We start from the raw sequence: 20,324 nt of genomic DNA, 5'->3' as shown, positions 1-20,324 counted from the left end.
TTGACTTTTCCTGCCAGTAATTTTCTAGTATCCATGATTGCCAAGAGTTAGTTGGTGACCTTACATTCGTTAGGAAATATAGTTTGGCTGTTATTTGTTTATAATGAAAAATATAGTAACTATATTTTCCTAAAGTTAGGGTCAAGCAGTCAGACCCTGTTTAGAAAAACTTGCTATGTGGTATTTCAGAATAATGTGTACTAGAATTCTAGTCCACTGGTTGTTGGTCAGTATCATTTCACAAAGGGAAACATATTCCATTCAGATTTTTTTCTTCCCTAAATTGAATGTTTAAAAGGACAGTTAAGTACTTCAAGACCTTTTCTTTTTTATCTGTACTTATATCTAATCAACATTCTGAAGATTCATTCAGATAATCACAGGTGGCTACTGCTGGCCAATAAAAATAGTCTTTTGGGTTTTAGTCTTTTAAATTATATGCTAAGGTGTTAATATTTATTGTTAAAGGATTTTTTCATTTATTCATTTGCCATTTAGTAGGTCATACTAAATATGTAATAAAAATTACTGACGTAACTGCTACATAAGACAGTTTATCTTAAAATGTATTCATTGTAGTCTTATAAACCAGAAATTTTCACCATGAACATTATGATGTGTCTTTTTTTTTTTTTTTTTTTTTAAAGATTCCATTCATTTATTTGACAGAGAGAAAGTGCAAACGGGGAAGCAGCAGGCAGGGAGAGTGGGAAGCAGGCCCTCTGCAAAGCAGATAGCAGGATGTGGGACTGGATCGCAGGACCCCAGGATCATGACCTGAGCCAAAGGCAGACACTTAACCCTCTAAGCCACCCAGGGCCCCATAATGTGTCTTTAAGACCTCCAACTTGAACATCATTTCCTTTTGTTTGGACCTCAAATCAGAGCTTGGTCTCATCATTTAGACTCCACTGTCCTACTACTGTTGCTATGTTATAAAACCTCAACCCTGGATCATACCAGTCTTTGTTCCTTTGCCAGATTGTTGCCACTCTAAATTTGTGTTTTTCCAGTATAAACTGAGTATTCATTGCTACCTGAAAAATCTTTTACTGGTTTCTTAATCAGTTTCCTATCTTATTGTTGGTGGTGAAATCAGACTTTGGCTTCTGTCTTCAAAAATTTTTTTCTCATTGTCTTTTGAATTGTTTCAGCAGATCTCAAAGATTTTGGTGGAAACTCCTTTCACCACCTTTTTCTCTCCCCGTTCAATGCTTCACCATGTTACAATCGTATCTGTACCTCCAGGTGTCCATCCCTCCCTGCTCTTCCTTTTAGCAGTCTTTCTCTACCTCATGCTTTTATTCTCATTCACTCCAATATTCTCAGGGACTCTACTCCCTTAGTCATAATGTTCTGATTATTCAGCGTTTCCCTCTCTCTCTACTGGTTCTCCCCTGATTATGGAATTGTGCCCAGCTCTCTCCTATATTTTCAAAAACTGTTGACCCAATGTATTTTACTATTTCTTGCCTTTCTCCTCTTCTTCTCTGCCAGGTTCCTTGAAAAAATAACTTGTACCCATTTTATTTCCTCATTTTCTCCCTTTCATTTATTCTTCAACCCACTGAAATTTGCTTTCTCCCCGTTTTTTTGAAAGTATGTGTGCTAAACTCACCTAAGACCCGAGAGTGGCCAAATACTGTGAACTCTGCAACAGCAGTTGTAACATTCTGTTCTCTTGTGGCAACACTTTCTTCATATGATAACTTTTTGCTGATCTGTTTCTTAGGACTCTATTCTTGGCCCTCTACTATCCACTCTTAAGAGGTTTTTAGGGGTTCATGTGGATGGGTTTCATGGTATTCATGAGGCTTCTGAAATGAATTATAAAATATTTATATATGTGTATGTCTGTTTTCTTAGGGAGAAAGTCCACAGGTATATTTATATTTGACTTAAAGCAATGTATTCACTCATGGTTTTAACTGCCCTGAAGTCATAACTCTAAATTCTCTATTTCTAGTCCAGACCTTTGATAAGGAATCCAAAACTGGTGTTTATCTTACTTGATGGCACATGATCAAAACTTTCCAAAGCAGAATTATTCAGTCATCTTTCCTCTTCCTGTATGGCATCTATTACATATATTTGCCACTATTCTGCCTCTCCTGAATAACAAATTTGGGTGTCCTGCTCCTTTCCCCTTCATCTTCACAGCATATCCTACCCATTCTCTCTTTCAATTGTAAGTATCTCTCAAATTCATCTTCTTCTGCTTTTTCTTGCCTTAATTCCACCCTCTTTATCTTACATCTGGTTTACTGTAATAAATAACTTTCCAACTGATTTGCTGGTCTCCAATTTGACCCACATTTAATCCATTCACCAAACTTAAATCTGCGTAATTTTTCTATGGTATGTTAATTTTTTTCAGTGACTCGGATTGTCAGGATAAAAAGTGCTTAAATTGAAACATGGTGTTGGGTCTCTGCTCACATCTTTATTCTTATTACATGAGTCTCCAAATGTACATTATTTAGTTTTCTCCTTCATGCCCTTACCTTTTCTTCTCTATTAGGCAATTCATTCAAGCCCTGTAAATCTCAACTTTGGTCCTTATCTACCTTCCTTCCCATTCTCTTAGATGTTCTACCTCTGTCTTCCTACAGTTATAGCTGCATAATTATTGTAACTCTTCTTAACCATACTGTAAGCTTGTTATTCAGAGCAAGTGTAGTCATAACCCCAATTTTTTTTTTTAATCTTTAGAGCCTCACAATGTGGCTAATGTATAACTGGTCATGTATAGATATTTGCTGATTAAATAAAAAACTAAGATGTAATATTTGTTTCTCATTTTGACTTTTATGCATTTAGGTATCCTTAAGTGTTAGTAATCTTTTTTACTGGTACAAACTACAATAAGTTTTGAAGAACAGAATTCTGTAAATCTTATTTATACCCAGTATCTAAAACTGTTCTTCGTAAATCAAAGGAACTCAACTATTTGTCAATAAATGATTTAGAGGTGATCATGAACAAATGAGCTATTACATTTTGAACTGTTAGTGTTCAACCTGAGGAAGAAAACAGAAAACAAATCAGAAAATCAAGTAGTATGGGTTACTTAATTTTCTTGACAACTATAGTTCATATTGGACATTTTGATGAGAACTTAGGGAGTTTTAAAGTTTCCTATTAGTGTAGGATGTGACAACAGTGCGACCTCATTACCAGGCCGTGTTGTTAGATCTCTTCTTAGAGACTGGGTGTATTATCTTGTTTGTTAGGATTTGTTAGGCTTGTGAATTAGACTTCATCCATCTTTATTCTCATGCCCTGCTGTTTTTAGAGAAGAACAGGGGATTCAGGAGATTATAGTGGGTTATGTCAAAATGATGGAAGTAGTGGTTCCAAATACCCGTTTTATTCATGAAACATACCTGAGGCAGAGTATTCCATGTAGCGGAATATTCCATGTAGCGTATGTCTTTTGTTATGATGTTGCGTTTTGAAAATACTAATTTATGTGGTAAAAGGCACATTCTGAGGCAGATTATATTCAGTTTTCTGTCAAGATCTTTAAACTTCTGGGTTAATGTCAATCATTTTGAATAGAATGCCTATCTTGATAGTTTCTTAATCTGGACAGAGAATTTAAACCTCAGTGCCCAAAGGCATTGTTGTGTCCCTTACTTCTCCACTTGGATAATAGTAACTATATGTTCCATCCTTGGGAGTTTTGAGAAAAAAGTCACTCAGGTCACTCTCAGTTAAGACTTGATTCTCTCACAGACCATGGTTGAGAAAGACTCCTAGAAAACGGGTTGGGCACTTAAAATTAAGCTCAGGTCACTAAATTCTTAGTAAGTGGAAACTCCTTGATCACTATTGATTTGAGACAAAATTGAATGTGATTTAAGAATGAAAGATAATAAAAAAGGAAAAAAAAAAAGAAGAATGAAAGATAATATCCCTAAAACAATTGTTTTCAAAGTGTGGTCCTTGACCTGAACTTGTTGGAAATGTAAAATTCTTATGCCTCATCTCAGTGCCATCTAATCTACTGAGTCAAAATTGGGGATGAGGAGTAGAGGCGCAGGGGCTTATTAGTTTTAGCTGGGTAACTGATGCATACTAAGATTTGAGAATACGTTCTGTGCTATTTACCCCTGCTTTCATTTCTTCTTCCATATACTCTAGACAGTATTTACCCAGTATTAGAAAAATCCAGATGTGATTCCATGAGTCATTTTGTTTTCAGAAATACTCTCCTAAATTCACTCCCAATGAGTAGTTGAAATTTAAAGTCAGCTAGGTAGGGTGTTTATTTGCAAATTAGGTCATTTTACTTTTCTGATTAAAATTCTTTGGTGTGATATAGGGCATCCAAATCTTTTCTCCCCCCAGACATTTTCATACCATTTTCTTATTGATTTGGAATGCAATCATTTGTGTTTTTTTTAACTTTATCTTTGTTGCTTCTGATTTCTAGTCTATTGTATTTTGCTCAGAAAATAGAATCTGTATCAGGAGTCAGCAAACTAATTTGGTCACCCAGAGCCCAATAATAGTTTTATACTTTTAAAGTGTTGTTTAAAACAAAAGCAAAAACAAATCCCAAAATATGTGACAAAGTCTGCATGTGGTCTCCCATATCTAAAGTATTTATTTCTCTCTTTCCGCAGGAAAAGTCTGTTGACCCTGATCTGTGTGGTACTTATTCTTTGAAATTTGTTGAAATTTGCTTTATGGCCTAATATACACAGGCTACTTCATTAAACTTTTTTACATGTACTTGTGAAGAGTATATATTTTCTCATCATTAGGTACAGATTTCTGTATATGTTCATTAAATTAAACTTACTAGTTTCACTGCTCAAGTCCCCTATATAACTTTACTGAATTTTTTAGGGCGTTGGTTTGACCTCTCAATAATGAAATATTGAACTTTCACTTTGATGTTGCACTTGTGACTTTTTCTGGAGTTCTATTTGTTTGAATTTATTTTGAGGCTCTTTCATCAGGGCATGCAAATATAAAATTTTTATATTTTCTTAGTGAGATGTAATTTTTATTATTATGTAGGGAGGATTTTTTTAATCCTTTATAATACCTTTTGTTTTAAAGTCTGTTTTGTCTGATTTGATAAATTTTGGTAAAGCCATCAGCTACTTTTGGTTATAACTTACAGAGAGATCTTATTCAATCCAAGCTTCTTTGTCTTATGTTTTAGGTGTAACTCTGATGTTCACTTGTTTGTCATTTAGTAATTCTGTTGATCTTGTGCATGTTAAGTTTAATTATTGTGAATATTGATATATTTGGACTTCTCCCTCTTCGTCTCTCTCAATCTCTAATTTGTTTATTTATGACAGCATACTGGGTTACTTCTTCAGATCTTTATTTCAGGTCACTAGTTTTCTCCTTAGCTGCATCTAATCTATTCTTTAACCCTTATTGATTGTTTTTAAATTTAATTAATATATTTATTTCTAAAAGTCATATTTTCAAATTTGCCTGATCATTTTTTATTATTATTCACTGTTAAATTCTCTCTTATTTTGTTAAACATTTCAGTTATTTTGTTTATAATTATTCTAATATAGGACTCAGATTTTTTTAAGTATTAAACTTTGTAATAACTTTCAAGGATATAAACAATAAAGAAGAGCAGAATCAGGTCATGGTCTGAAATATTCTATATAGTCCCCCTGGTTCTTTCCTTCCCACATTGAACACATGTTCTTTGACCCAAAATAATCAATGAGGTCTCTTAATTGAGGTTTGTGGAGCATTTCACACTGTAAGAAGTTTCTGGACTATAAAACATCTTTATTTCAGACTCTGGAGTGGGATTTCATAAGCTCTGCATTATTTACATTTTGGACTGGATAATTCTTTGTTGTGGGGAGACTGTCCTGTGCATTGTAGGATGTTTAGCAATGTCACTGGCGTCTCTGACAGAAGCCAGTCATACTCCCCACTCTCCAATTGTGATAACTGGTGGTAACTCAGAATGTCTCCAGATATTGCCAGCTGTCCTATGTGAGGCAGAATCATCCCTGAGAACTGTCCTAGAGACTTAAATACCTTTTGTGACATTCTGCAGGGAGCCATGCATGCCTTATGAACCTATAGATTATAGTTTTGTTATAATAAGCAATCTTAACCCAGGATGACCCTTCAATAGTGTTTCATAGATAAAGACTCCCCTCATAGTCAGTATTATTAGTCTGTTTGCCAGAAGGTTTAGTTGTTAGTATATAAACAGGGAGATCAGATTATCTGACTTCTTTATTTTCCTGGGAGTGCTCCCCTTCCCCAGCTGCTTTAATTTTTTCCTTCTGTTCTTCAGTCTCTCTGTTACCATTATCTCCCTTTCTCCATTTTTTTTCTTTTACTATTTACCAGATAATTACCGAGTACACAGAGTATTCCCAGACTATTCCATTTGTTAGGAAAGACCAGTAAATAAAGGTCTTTTTTTTTGGTTAAGAAGCAAGACAACAAGTAAACAAACAGGAAAATATCATATTAATTAGTATAAGGAGAATTGAAATTCTGTGCTTTGAGAGATAGGAAGTGGGTAGCTGTTCTTAGATTGAGTAGTCAAGAAAGTCCCATCTCAGAAGGTGTCTTGTGTCAAGGAGTCTGTTAAATGAACATCAGAAGAGAATTTCAAACAGAGGGAACCATTAGTGCAAATGCGTTTAGATAGAAACATGCTTGATACTTCAAGAAGAGAAAAAGCCAGTGAGACTCTGAAAGCAAGGGGTAATGTGAGATGAAATCAGTGAGCATAAAACAAAATTGAAGAAAAGATGGGAAAGTGCTTTCCTGTCTTTCAGTGTGACTGGCATTAGTCGTATAGTATTGGAGTCCTTGGGAATCTGTAAAACTCATTTTGAAGGGATGTTGTGGTAGTACCCACAAACAGGTGTTTTTGTGTTTCTTTTTCCTTTAGCCATAGCCAGTGTAGTTATTAAAAAAACTTCATGGGTTAAAAATGTTTCAGGAGAACTTTTCAGCATTGCGTTTTAACTAATTGGTTTTTCTTTTCTATTGTACAGGTCAATTTGTTGAGTTTGATTACTTCTCCATCTTCCTCCCAACAGATAAATACCATTTTGTTTTGTTTCAGTTTCAGGTTTCTCCTTGTATGGATCACTGATTGAATAATAGATGGCTTTACCACGTCTCACAGGAGCTTTGCGCTCCTTTTCAAATGTCACCAAGCAAGATAATTATAATGAAGAAGTGGCTGACTTAAAGGTAAACTTTTTAGATGAAAAACATTATAAATGTACAATGTGAACAGATAATTGACACTCTTTTTCTCAGGTCTTTGTACTTAAAATGGTAAGTTTTATTTTGTTTGGTGTGATACCAAGAAGGGGAATGGGTTAATGATGTTTCCTGTGAGCATACTTATCTTAAGCACTTATGACTGTTTTGTCAAAGAGAATAATCAGAACCATGATAGTAAATTCTTTGTTAACTTTTGTTGCTAAGATATCTGCCACAGTTAATTTCGTAATTTAATCCAGTCATTTAACTCTGGTACATCTGAGTAAGTTTATGGGTCTCTGGTAAAACTTTTATCAAATGGACAGAAATAATGTCTTTACCTTAACATGGAAAATATGAATATTAATGCTTTAAAATCAGTGGCTTGTCTCATAACTGACTTCTGTCTGGTCCTTATAATGACTTGTGGACTTTATAGGCCTGAAGGTGTATTAACTGTATATATGAACATGTGAGCTATATAATATATATATGAAGGAACTGACCCTGTGTTGTTTTTAAAAAAAAAAATAGTTACTTTGATGACTCTTTATTTAACTCTGTTGTAGAATATTAATGTTGTTTTCTAATAGGTTGGAATTTTATTGTTCATAGTCCTTAGGCCATTTTTAGAATTAATGCCTTCATTTGAAGATTGATAGTAGGAAGAGATTTGTTTGCAGTCTTTAGATGGAGTTTTCTTCTAACAGTGATACAGTTTTGCTACAGAAAACAGTTCACATTCTTTATAGTGGGAGCTGGTTTGCATTTTCATGGCAATAAAAATAAAGGTATAGTCTATACAGTTAATTTATATTACTATCTTAAACTTGAATTGTTTTCTCTCATCTAACCAAAGCCCCTTTTAAAAGTTACTTTATATTAGAAATACAATAGGAGATTTTAAAATTTGAAAATATATACCATGTCATTTCATTTATTCTTACAGACTTTTAGACACTTCTTTTTTTCCTGAGGAAAGAAAGTGGCAGATCTAATGAGCTTTATTTTATTTTCTATCTGCTTTTTTTTTTTTTTTTTTTTTTTTTTTTAAGAAAGATGGAGGAAGGGATGGGGGTAGGGCAGAAGGAGAGGAAGAAAAAGACTCTTAAACAGTGGTACCTGAGTGGTACAGTCTGTTAAGCATCCATCTCTTTGTTTCTGCTCAGGTTGTGATCTCAGGGTCCTGGGATTGAGTGCCACATTGGGTTCCACACCTAGCAGAGAGTCTGCTTGAGATTTTCCCTCTCCTGCTCCTCCCGCTCATGCTCTCTCCCTCTCTCAAATAAATAAATATATCTTTAAAAAAAAAAAATCTTGGGCGCCTGGGTGGCTCAGTGGGTTAAGCCGCTGCCTTCGGCTCAGGTCATGATCTCAGGGTCCTGGGATCGAGGCCCACATCGGGCTCTCTGCTCAGCAGGGAGCCTGCTTCCCTCTCTCTCTCTCTGCCTGCCTCTCCATCTACTTGTGATCTCTCTCTGTCAAATAAATAAATAAAATCTTTAAAAAAAAAAAAAAATCTTAAGCAGGCTCCATGCCAAGTGCAGAGCCCAGCATGGAGCCCAGAGTGGGCTCAGTCTCACGAGACCGTGACCTGAGCTGAAACCAAGAGGTGGATGCTCAGCTGACTGAGCCATCCAGGCACCCTCTAATGAGCCTCATTTTAATGTAACTTTTTTTTTTAAATTTCTTAAATTTTATTTATTTGACAGACAGAGATCACAAGTAGGCAGAGAGGCAGGCAGAGAGAGAGTGGGGTGGGGAGCAGGCTTCCCGCTGAACAGAGAGCCTGATGTGGGGCTCCATCCCAAGACCCTGGGATCATGACCTGAGCCGAAGGCAGAGGCTTAACGCACTGAGCCACTCAGGTGCCCCTTAATGTAACTTTTTATCTTGAGTTATAGCCAACAATATAAATGAGAGAATAGTAAGCACCCCTGGATGTTGGACTTTTTCCTTTGTTCCTTTTTCCTTTGCTGTATGAAAATAATTGCATAATGAAAATTCATTGTGATCAAAACTATAAAAAATAAAGTTTTTTTAAACAGACAAGATATTTTAAAATCAAACTTCAATAAATTTCCTTCTGGGAGCTTAGTTAAAAAGCAATTTTGAATTCTTGTGGGTGGTGCCATGTTGTATAATGTAATGCAAAATATACATGGTAAGTGATGGCTTTGAGGAGACCATTAACCAGTGTCACTGTATTATGCTGTTTCAGGTGAAGCGGTCTAAACTTCATGAACAAATTGTAGACTTGGATGTGATGTGGAAGAAGATAGTAAAATTTTTGAATGAAAAACTGGACAAGAGTGAAATGCAAAGTGTAAATGAAGACTTAAATGATATATTACAGGCTGCAAAACAGATAGGTATAGTTTTGTTTTGTTTTGTTCTGTTTTATTTTGTTCACTAGGGTTTGAAAATAGATTCCTTTTAAACTGTATACTATATAGGGAAAAGCTCAAGTTTCCAGACAAGTATTTATAACTATAAAGGATAGTCTTACGTATCTAGGGGCTCAGGATAGAGTCATGAAGCAGAATTAAATTAGTACTTATTATACAATTAATCATGGGGGATTCATAAGAATTTAGAGTTTGCAAACCACTGTTATGGTTGAAATAAGGAGAGAGTAAATGATAATTTTAATGTAGCTTGAAGGAACCTTAAAAGCCATGGGGACCAATTTCTTATAGAGGCCCCCAGCACATAGTGAGGGGCAGCACTAAAGCTAAATTTTGCTTCAGTTCCTTTTGCACAGTAATATTCTCATCAATTGATTATATTTGAAAGAAATTATAATTAGAGTTTGTGATACCACATATTAATATAATTTACTTTTCCCAAAGTTAAAAACAAAAACAAAATAAAACAAATGGTTCTTTGGTAAAACATCTGAGTTTGTTCATTGAGATTCATCCTCTTTCTAGACTCTGATAACTAAAAAAGCATAGTTAACACTACTGTAGTTCTAAATTTTCCAAGATTCAGGTTTGTACCCCAAAATTCATGCTGATATTCAGGTCCTGTGAGATCTGGCCTCCACGTTTCTTCTGACCTCAAGTCATCCTTGTCCTCACCAATTGTGCTTCAGGAGACACTGGCCTTTTCTCACATCCTCAATCCCAGTTAGTGCAGGTCTTTATACGTGTTATTCCCTCTGTTGAGAATGTCTTTCTGTCCTACTCTTAGAGTGGGTAGATCCTTTCTTGTTATTTTGAACTCAGCCAAAAACTTATTTCCTTAATGAGGTCCTGACTGACCATCCAGTCTCAAGTTGTTACCCAGTCATGCTTTTGTCTTATAACCTCAGCAGCAGTTTCTCCTTAACGTGTATCGTTATCTGATATTTTCCTTGTTTGTTTGTTGCCTGTGTTTTGCTGCTAGGATGTAACTTTCATGAGGATAGGATCTTATTTTTCTTGTTCAATGCTTCAAGCTGGGTGCTTAGAATAGTGTTTGGCATGTTTCGAGCCTTAGGATTCACTTGATAAATAAATGAAAAAGTTTTCTCTGCTGATTTCTTGGTAGAGGGAAAATTTAGATTCTTTGTCATATGCTGGTTGGCAGTGTTCTTCCTTACACGAACTTTGGGGAGGGTTTTCCTATTATATCTCATATACTTATTTATGATCATCAAATCTTTATATTTAATATTTAATTAAATTTAAAATTAAATAAATTTAATATTTAATATTCTTCAAATATTTTGACTTTGATATATTATTTATCATTGGTTTGTAATATAATATTTAAATTTAATGTCCTCATTGTTTTAATTTGTGAAAGTACAAAGTGAATGTCACATATACATTATCTTCTAAACTTCAAGTGCTTTATTAAGTAAGGAATTTTTTTGTTTGTTTAAGTCTAGGGGAAATGAAGTGCACTTTGATGAGATTTGTAATAGCATTTGGCATAATATTTAAAAAATATATAAGTAGTTAGATTCATTGGAAAATTGTAGTGCAAATGCAGTCTCCAGTTTACCAACATCAACTTGACTAGGATCTTAACATTTCTGGACTTCACTGTTTTCATTTCTAAGATGTTGGGGCCATTGCGGGGGCGGTTGTGATCTGACTAAAATACTTTTTCAAAAACTGTAGAAAGTGTCTATCCTCTTCTTTAGTTCAGTTTTAAAAATAACTCCAAATACTTAGCAAAAAAGTATTAAAATGTTGAGTTTATTCAGTACCATGACTAAATTATTTCTTTATTTAAATTACGTGGAAATTAAGATTTTTAAGAAATAAGGTACCCTTTGGACTTCTTCCCTGTGTATCTTTGACAAGTCAGAAATCATTGCTTTAAATATCAGTCATTAAATGTAATCCTAGGAGTTTTGCCTGTTGGCAAAACATCTGATTCATACTCAGGGACTAATCTATTCATTGATGTTTTTAAGGATTGATTATTTTGAGATGTAATATCTCAAAAGAATATTTTCATGACAGAGAAACCTTAGGGTTGGATTTAGGCAGATGCTCTATCGTATCTACTTTTTAATCCTGTTTTAAGTTGAGTAATTATTAACTTTATTGATACTAATAGTTGCCTAGTAGTCAGCCATGCTTTCTGAATGACAGTAATGCTGATAATGGAAGTATAATTAAAATTAGCAGCTTTGAAAAAGTTAGTCACATGGGAAAAATGTTTTTATGATTTCTTATATTGCTCTTTCACACAGCTAATTTGGTATAATTGTATTAAAGAGGTAGAGCAAAAGAATAAAGAAAGAAGAACAATCACTTATATTTCAATTGAATATAGTAGTAGAAGGTACTTATTTAAGACCATGTATATTGACTAGTCTTTATAATGGGTATTTTAAGTTGGTAAGGGACATCAGAGAACATTGGTCCATTCCTTTTACTTACTATGTAAATTAACAGAATCCATAAAGGTTAACTGAATCCCATGATTGATTCATGGTGAAGATAGGCTAGACCCAAATTCTGAAATAGAAACATGATGGAAATACTAGATTCTTTTCTTTATTTGTAGTCAGATATCATGTTCCATCAAGTCTACTTTTTTCCGTTCTTAAATTCACTCTTTGTCTTATTTACTTTAGACTTTTAACATGTCCTCTCTGATTACTGTAGTAGCCTTTTGCCTCAGCCTTCCATTCCTATTTAACTTCTTCACTGTTACTAGACTGATCTTTGTAAAAACCAAAGCTCATTTTTTATTCCCATATTACTCTTTAGACCAAATTCCTTAGAATGGACATAAGAAAAGCTTCTTTATGAATTGAAACAATTTACCTTTTCATTTCTTTGCCATTCTATCATATGTAATCTTTACTACTACTCATACACAATGTCTACTAACTTAATTTCTTTAACAGTGCTTACTGGTTTTTTCTGTCTTTTTGTACGTTAAAATAACTTTCCCCATTGTGTTCACCCGGTGAAATGCTTTTCATCCCTGAAGAAATGGCTTAGACTTCATTCATGTCATCTGTTACTCTTTTCTAATCTTAGTAGATGGTGTTCCATTAGACTATCATCTATTCCATACTTTATTATAGTATGGAATACTAATACCTAATATGGTGCAATGGATATAGTAGATGTTCAGTAATTAAGTAAACTTTTGAGAACTCAACTAAAAGTACTCTGTGATCTTTATTACTTCTGATGCTAACAGCTTTTTTTTTTTTGTTATTGTTAAAGTATTTTTTTCCTCTCAGACTTATATTTAATTATTCCTGTACCTTTTTACAATTTTATTCTCCCCTCAAGATTATTTTAATAGTAAAACTTAGCTTTAGGGAGGAAACATTATAAATTATTTGAAAGTAGAATTCTTGGCCCTTAATCTTAGTTTATTTAAATACTCATTGTAGACATAGCTATCTCCTCCCTGGTTTTGAAAAGATATGCATAATCATATTAACCTATATTCTGTTGGCAATGAAACTTTGTCAGTATGTTTTTTGTGCTCTAAGTAGAAACGTCTTTGAAAATAAAGAGATCATGTATTAGGCATGTGTATCTGTTACTTAATACGCATTTTGGGAAGCTGATAAGACCTCCACAGTGTAGATAGAAAAACTAGAGTGGGGGTCAAGAATGGAGGAAAGGTAAGTAGAAAGACCCTGAAGTTCCCTACTCCGCTCTGTAACTGAATCTCTCCCAGAGCCAGAACAGAATGATCTCATGATTTTATTCATATTATTTCACCATGCACAGACCTGTTTGTTTTGACTTCTCTGATTTATAACTCCTGCCTTATTTGGGTTTCAACGTTCTTATGCATTTTACCTTTAATAACTTTGCCTTTAAGAAAAGTATGAGTCAAAATGTAGGTTGGACAAAAGTGACTTGCAACAATGTGGCTTAGGTAATTTGGTAATCATTACATTTTAAGAGTTGTAAAGAAAATAAGGCTTTACTACAAAAAGTGAGGAATTAAAACTGAGGGTAGAAATCAGTTTATGGAAAAGGCTTAAAAAGATATTAGGATCTGGAAATTCTGTCTATGGAAGACACGCTACGCATTTAGAATAATAAAGGCCTGTTGTGTATTGGAAGTGGCAAGAAATTTTGCAGGAGTATTTGTGGAAAGTAGCTATCTTGAAAATTGCAGATTCCAAAAATGTTTGGAGTTCCATTTCCCATAAATTGGCAGATAGGTTAATTTGGAACAACTCTCTGCTGAGAATAACTAGAAAAACTGTAAAATATAAAATTTGTTTAATTGCATCGGAGTCTACCAAAGCGATGAATTATGGGGCTGAGATCTGGAAGCAGATATAAACCCAGAAAATGTGATCCTGGCTTTTGGGCCACTTTTTCCTAGAGGTGACTGTTCATTCCAGAAGTGGAAGCTGGAAGAAGAAGAGGAGAATGAGAAGAGAAAAGCTTTTAACAGATTCAAAGGACTAAGATGACAAAAATGACTAAAATGGCCAAAAGTGGAAATAGAAAATCTGAATACTTGACTTAAACTGAATCTGTAATTAAAAACCTTCTCATGAAGAAATTTGTATGCCTTGATGGCTTTACTGGAGAATGTCATATAATGTCATTTAAAGAGGCATGAGGTTATTATTTGTAGATTAAAGAAGGTTACAGGCATATAATCAATGTACTATCCTTGATTGAATCCTGAATTGGAAAAAAATAATAAAAAAATCAGGGGGGCCATTATGGTAGACATTTAAATATATACTCTGGATATCATGAGGTAATATTAGATCTCAAGTGAGTCAGTGGTTTAGTGACCGTGTAAGTATATCCTGAATCTCAGGAGATGCATACTGCAGTGTTTATAGTGAAGTGTCATGGAGACTGCAATATACTGTCAAATGGATCAATAAAAAATACATATGAAATGTGTGTGTGAGAGGGAACACAAATCCACATGAATGCACAAAATGTTACTGGATTAATAGGGAAAAATAAGGTGATTGATGAAGGTTTGAAATCACATGATTAGTAGATGAAGAAAAAGCATTTTTTTTGAATATCTAAAATCAATTACGATAAAAATTCTTAGCCAACTAGGAATAGAACTTTCTTAATTTGACAAATAATATATTAAAAAAGCCTGGATCAAATATCATATGTTGTGATGCAGTGTTGAAAAAGCTTTTCCCCTGAGGTAGGAAATTAGATAATGCCCTTCACCATTTCTTTTTCTCACTGTACTGAAGGTCAAAGGCAAGAAAGAGTATAAAGATTCATTGAAACTCCCATTTTTCACATAACTATCTTTAGAATATGAATTTAGTAAGGTCAATATAAAAATCAATTTTATTTCTGCTTACCAGCAGCAAATTTAAAATGCTATTTACAAAAGCATTAAAAATCATCAAATATCTAGAAGTAAATTTAACAAAAGGTGGGAAAGACTTCCTCATTGAAAACTGAAATATTAGAGAAATTAAAGAAGACCTAAATAAATACAATAATGTACAAAGGATTAGAAGACTCATTATTATAAGATACCAATTTTACCCATATTGACCGAGAGATTCATGCAATCCCAATCAGACTCTCAGCGGGTTTGTGTTGAGGATGTGCATTTGTGTGTGGAAATTGACAAGATAATCTGAAAATTATATGGAAATTCAAAGGCAAAGAGCAGCCAAGTCAACCTTGAAAAATTAAGAGGGAACATTGATTCTACTGGATATTAAGACTTGTTATAAAGATAGTAAATTATAAGTGAGATGTTGGTCTAAGGATAGACAAATAGATGAGTGGGATGGCATAGAGTCCAGAAACTGACCTACAAATATTAGGGCTCTTTCTTTACCACGAAGGTCATCAAGTAGTGAAACATGGTTGTTTTTTCAGTGCATGATGCTGGGTCAGCTGTATATGCATATGAAAAAATTAAACCTGTTCAAATAATTCTAAGCAGCCTATAAAATGAAACGTGAAGCTTGAGATAATAAATCCTTTAAAAGATAATAAAGAAGAATGTCTTCATGATCTCCATATATGGAAAATTATTAAATAGTAAATAGCACTCATAAAGGAAATGACGGCAAATTGGACTACATGAAAACTGATATTTTTTATTCTTTGAGAATTAAAAGACAAGTCACAGAGTAGGAGAATATAGCTTCATATATAAACCAAAAGAGAGTTTCTATCTATATTAAATATGAACTCCTACAAATTAATAAGAAAAGGTAATCCTATATAAAAAGGAGCAAGAGCCTTGAATAAGCACTTTGCAGAAGACAGCTGTCTTCTGCATGTCCAGTAAACATGAAAATGTGTCCAGCCTGATTAGTAATCAAAGAGATGGCACTACATGCACATCAGAATGATTAAAATTTAAAAAAATGATATACCAGTTGTTTTTCAGGCTCAAGATTGTGAAATAACAATTCTCATCCACTACTCATTGTGTTTTAAATTGGTATGACTGCTTTGAATAACTGTTTGATGGTATATGCTGTGGTTGGACAGTGTTATTTTAAGTCTTGGTATATATTATCCAGCAATGTATACATAAATTTCCAATAAAAATGCCTGCACATGTATGCAAAAGACCAGTGCATGATTTGTAATAGTTTTAAAATGGAAACAGTCCAATTCACTGTTAAATAATGGCATAGAAAAATATGATATGTAGACTACCTAATAATAATAATGAAATATAACTACATGTGACATTGTAAATGGATCTTATAATGTTGAATGAAAGCAGCCCAACACAAAAGAACAGATAAGATAATGATTCTGTTTTTATGAAATTGAAAACTAGGCATGACTGATCTCTGATTCAGAAGTCAGGATATTGGCTACTTTTGAGGAAGCAGGTAATGATGGAGTAGATTTGGCAGTTTCTGGGGAGCTGATAATACTTTCTATCTAGAAGTAGCTATCCAGATTAATATTAAATAGGTGCACTCATTTTGTGATAATTCTTTGAGCTGTATGTGTACTGTATATGTTCTTGTTTTATTCAATAAAAAGTAAAAGTTATGGCTTTTCATATTATTATTTTTCTTAAAATATTTCAGACTGATAAAAACGTAATAAATGCCTGTGTATTCACAGGTCAGCTTAACACTTGGCTAGCTATCTTTCCTTCAGTATTTATTTTTTAAGTAATAATTTTTTAAGATTTTATTTGAAAGAGAGAACATGAGTGGGGTGGGGGGCAGGGAGGGACAGAGGGAAAAGAGGAAGGAGACTCCCCACTGAATTAGGGAGCCCAATGTGGGGCTTGATCCCACTACCCTGGGATCATGACGTAAGCTGAAGGCAGTTGCTTAACCAACTGAGCCACCCAAGTGCCCCTAAGAAATAAAAGCTTAATGATATGTTCAGAACTCCTTATGGACTCTGCTCAGCCTCTGGTACTCAATATCATAAGTATAATAAATTTGTATTATTCTCATGCTTATTTTTATTACATATATTTATACATTCATAAATATGCATTAGGAATGTATTCAGCTCAAATATCAAGCCTGCTATGGTAACAAAGACCAAATGAGTTTATATGTTTCATCTTACAAACTCCTTCTGTAGGATTCAGTAACTTGGTAATGTTAGGACCCAAGGCTGTAATGGCTTGGCTTTTTCTTCTGTTTGTTGCCTTTTGTTCACCACTTGCTCCACTTCTAGCCATCATATCTACGCAAGATGTTTCTTTAATTTTTTGAGAATAGATTATGTCACTAGATTTTTTGATAATCAAACCACCTTTTCATTTCTGAATAAATTCTACTTTCCTATAGTTTACTTTTAGATACATGGATGGATCCATTAAGTTAATACTTTGTTTGGAATATTCACAACTGTATTTTCTATTCCATATATGTTTCTGTTTTGTTTTCATAAAATTATTTTCTTAGAGTTTAGGATGATTTAAAGTTATCAGTTAATAGACGTGGTATAAATACAATTCTGTCATTTACTAGTGAGTAGCTAATTAATATCACTAATCCTGTTTCCTCATCTATAACAGTGATGATAATTCTTGTTTTGTATAGTTGTGGTGTGAAGCAGTACCAAAAGTCTGTAGAGTAAAACCTAGTAAATGGCTGTCAGTGAATGATTTTATTATAAACTATAAACGATTTTATTATAAACACGTAGTTTATAATAAAATCGTTTATAGTTTGTAATAATTTTTTTTTTTTTTTTTTACCAATAGCCTTGGTAAACAAATAGTTCTGTGTAGTTGCTACGATAAATGTATGTGCTTCAGTGATGTGAATGAACTGTGCTTGGGTGAGTCTGGAAGGAATTCTTCAGAACACTGGGACAGATTTAGATTTTGTTTTAAATAGTTAGGATCAAAGTTGTTAAATTTATGTCTGTTTCATGGAGTTTTCAGGGAGAAATTACAAAGTAAAAGCTGAATAACTTAATGAAATCATACATGACTGAAGATATATCAGCTGTATAAACAGGCAGTTCAGATTACTTGAGGATATGGCAAAACAGTAAATTGAATGGACATTATAGCAATGTAAGAGTTGGAAATAGGATCAGATCTTCACAGTTTATGAAGTTTTAGTTTATCATTATATTATTCTTCATTACAAATGATTATAATTTCCTAAGCAATTTGCACTGCATTTCTTAGTAGAGGCATTTGTAAAGTTGCAGTTGATTGTCCTGGCAGTATTACCAAGTATAACATTACTAAACATCTGATAAGTGGGGACAGAACTGAAGTATATACCTTATATCATCCTTTTTTTAAGGTGTTTCTTTGGACATTAATAAGTTTAAAATGCTAGGTCAATCTCAGTAAGCTATGTTATTTGTTCAAAGGTACAGTTTCTTTAGTGATGCTCAAAATGATGATTTTATGTAGAAAGCTCTTATATAAAATTGACATTTTTATGTTAGCTGTTTCGTTGCTTGGGAAGTCAAGTTATAATTTGATGAAAGATTTAATAGTACTAGAAATGGCAATATAGTGGCTAGATGCTGACTTGAAGTCTATACTGTAAGATGAGTATTCACATTTTGTAGTGAATATACATAAAATTGAATGGCTGACTAAAAGATGGGGAAGTACTTTGGACTATTTTTAATCTCTTGTATTGCTCTTTTTCTCTACTAAGTATGTTTCTCTGTTTGCTTTCCTTTAATAATTTGCTCACCCTGAAGGCAATAATTTCTGTGTAAGTGCAGGAATAATTTAAATGTGTAAGCAACTCCTTTAAGTTACTATATTGAACATTTCTTGAATACTATGCCTACTTAATGTGAGTTTTGCTGAAGGTGCTTTGATGCAGAGTTACACCCTGAAATAAATGCAGGTCATTATACTAAATTGCATAACTAGGCAATTTTAAGTTTAGATGACGTAAATTGTTAAGTTCATCCCCCAGCAAAGTCATATGCTAGATGCTGATCTCTGTTACATAAATTTGTTTGACAATTTGGTGATTATTGAAAGATGGTATAATGTAAAAAGAAAACACCTAATCCTGGCTCTTGTAGTCTTAGTATGTCATTTAATCTCAGTATATCTGAGTTTCTCTGTAACATAAGGAAGATACTTGCACAATTCATTTTAGAAAATTTTCAGTACTATTCTTGTTAAAAAGCACACCAATGACACTGGAGGGAAATATGTAAAGGGAAAGAAATGATTGGGGAACGGAATAGAGTATATTTAAGCAGAATCCTTATTTTTTTTTTAATATCTAATGCTGCCTGGGAGAGTTTATTGCACAAGTATTTTACATATTTGTAAAAAATTACTGTAATTATCAGTTAAAAATCATTTAGCTAATGTCTGCAAATATAGCATAATAATACTTTTATCAAATGGTGTAAACTTCAGTTGACACTGATGCAGGGTTATAAGACAGTATTTGCAGATGCAGATCAGGTGTTTGGTAAAATGAACACTTAAAGTTTTGCAAAACATGAAAAAGTAAATTTGACTGCTTAGAACATTTCAGTATTAAAATATAAATATAAAAGATCTTATGGAATATTTTCTACTGAACATTAAAGACATAACTGGTCAGGGAACTCATTTGTTGACAACTTGTAAATTGAATATTAACAGTTAAGAATGCAAGCAGCTGATGGATTTTTTAAATTCAATTTTCAATTAAATTTTTTTATTCATTTTTAAGAATCTCCCAACTATAAGGTATAGGATATTTGTTAAAAGTTACAGTTTACAACCCTTTAATTCTTTAGCATTTTTCTGTCAAAGGGAATATAGAAGTAAATTTTTGTGTCAAGAATGATTTAAGATTATATCATTGCTGCTCTGATTTTAAATGATTTATGTTACAGTAATCAGTTACCAATTATATAGATTACTGTACACTTCGCATCTCATTTTTTCTTTCAATGTAACTGGGAAGTAGGCAGGGCAAATATTTATGATTAATAAAGGATAGTCTAGTGACCTTTTAAGCATATCTCTTTAAATATGTTGCAGTTGAAGTGCCAGGTGGTAAAAGCCAGTTTTCTGATTTACAGTCCACCTTGTTTAGTGTTTTATGGATAGAAAATAGGATATTCAAGTGGTTAGGTATCTAGACTAGTTTTCTTATAGGTTTGGAGATCTTAAGTTTTATTCAAGCTTTGACAATTGATTACTTAGTGTATATTTTATTTTTTACTGAT

General features: G+C 33.3%; 1 protein-coding gene across 4 annotated transcripts in view; it reads left to right on the top strand.

Moving 5' to 3' along the window:
- The window catches only part of ASCC3 (activating signal cointegrator 1 complex subunit 3), a 338,650-nt gene that overhangs the window by 11,148 nt on the left and 307,178 nt on the right, over window positions 1–20,324 (top strand). For 3 of the 4 annotated variants that reach the window (XM_047732575.1, XM_047732577.1, XM_047732578.1), the window contains exons 2-3: window positions 7,088–7,218; window positions 9,455–9,605. In XM_047732575.1, coding sequence (XP_047588531.1) covers window positions 7,129–7,218; window positions 9,455–9,605 — 241 coding nt within the window. In that variant the 5' untranslated portion in view covers window positions 7,088–7,128. The remainder of the gene's footprint in view (window positions 1–7,087; window positions 7,219–9,454; window positions 9,606–20,324) is intronic. The other variant, XM_047732576.1, reaches the window with a different exon arrangement.

The sequence above is a fragment of the Lutra lutra genome, chromosome 6 (assembly GCF_902655055.1).
Source record: "Lutra lutra chromosome 6, mLutLut1.2, whole genome shotgun sequence".
Lineage (NCBI taxonomy): Eukaryota > Metazoa > Chordata > Mammalia > Carnivora > Mustelidae > Lutra > Lutra lutra.
Note: the sequence above shows the minus strand (reverse complement) of the source record. Positions and strands in the feature narration are given on the sequence as shown.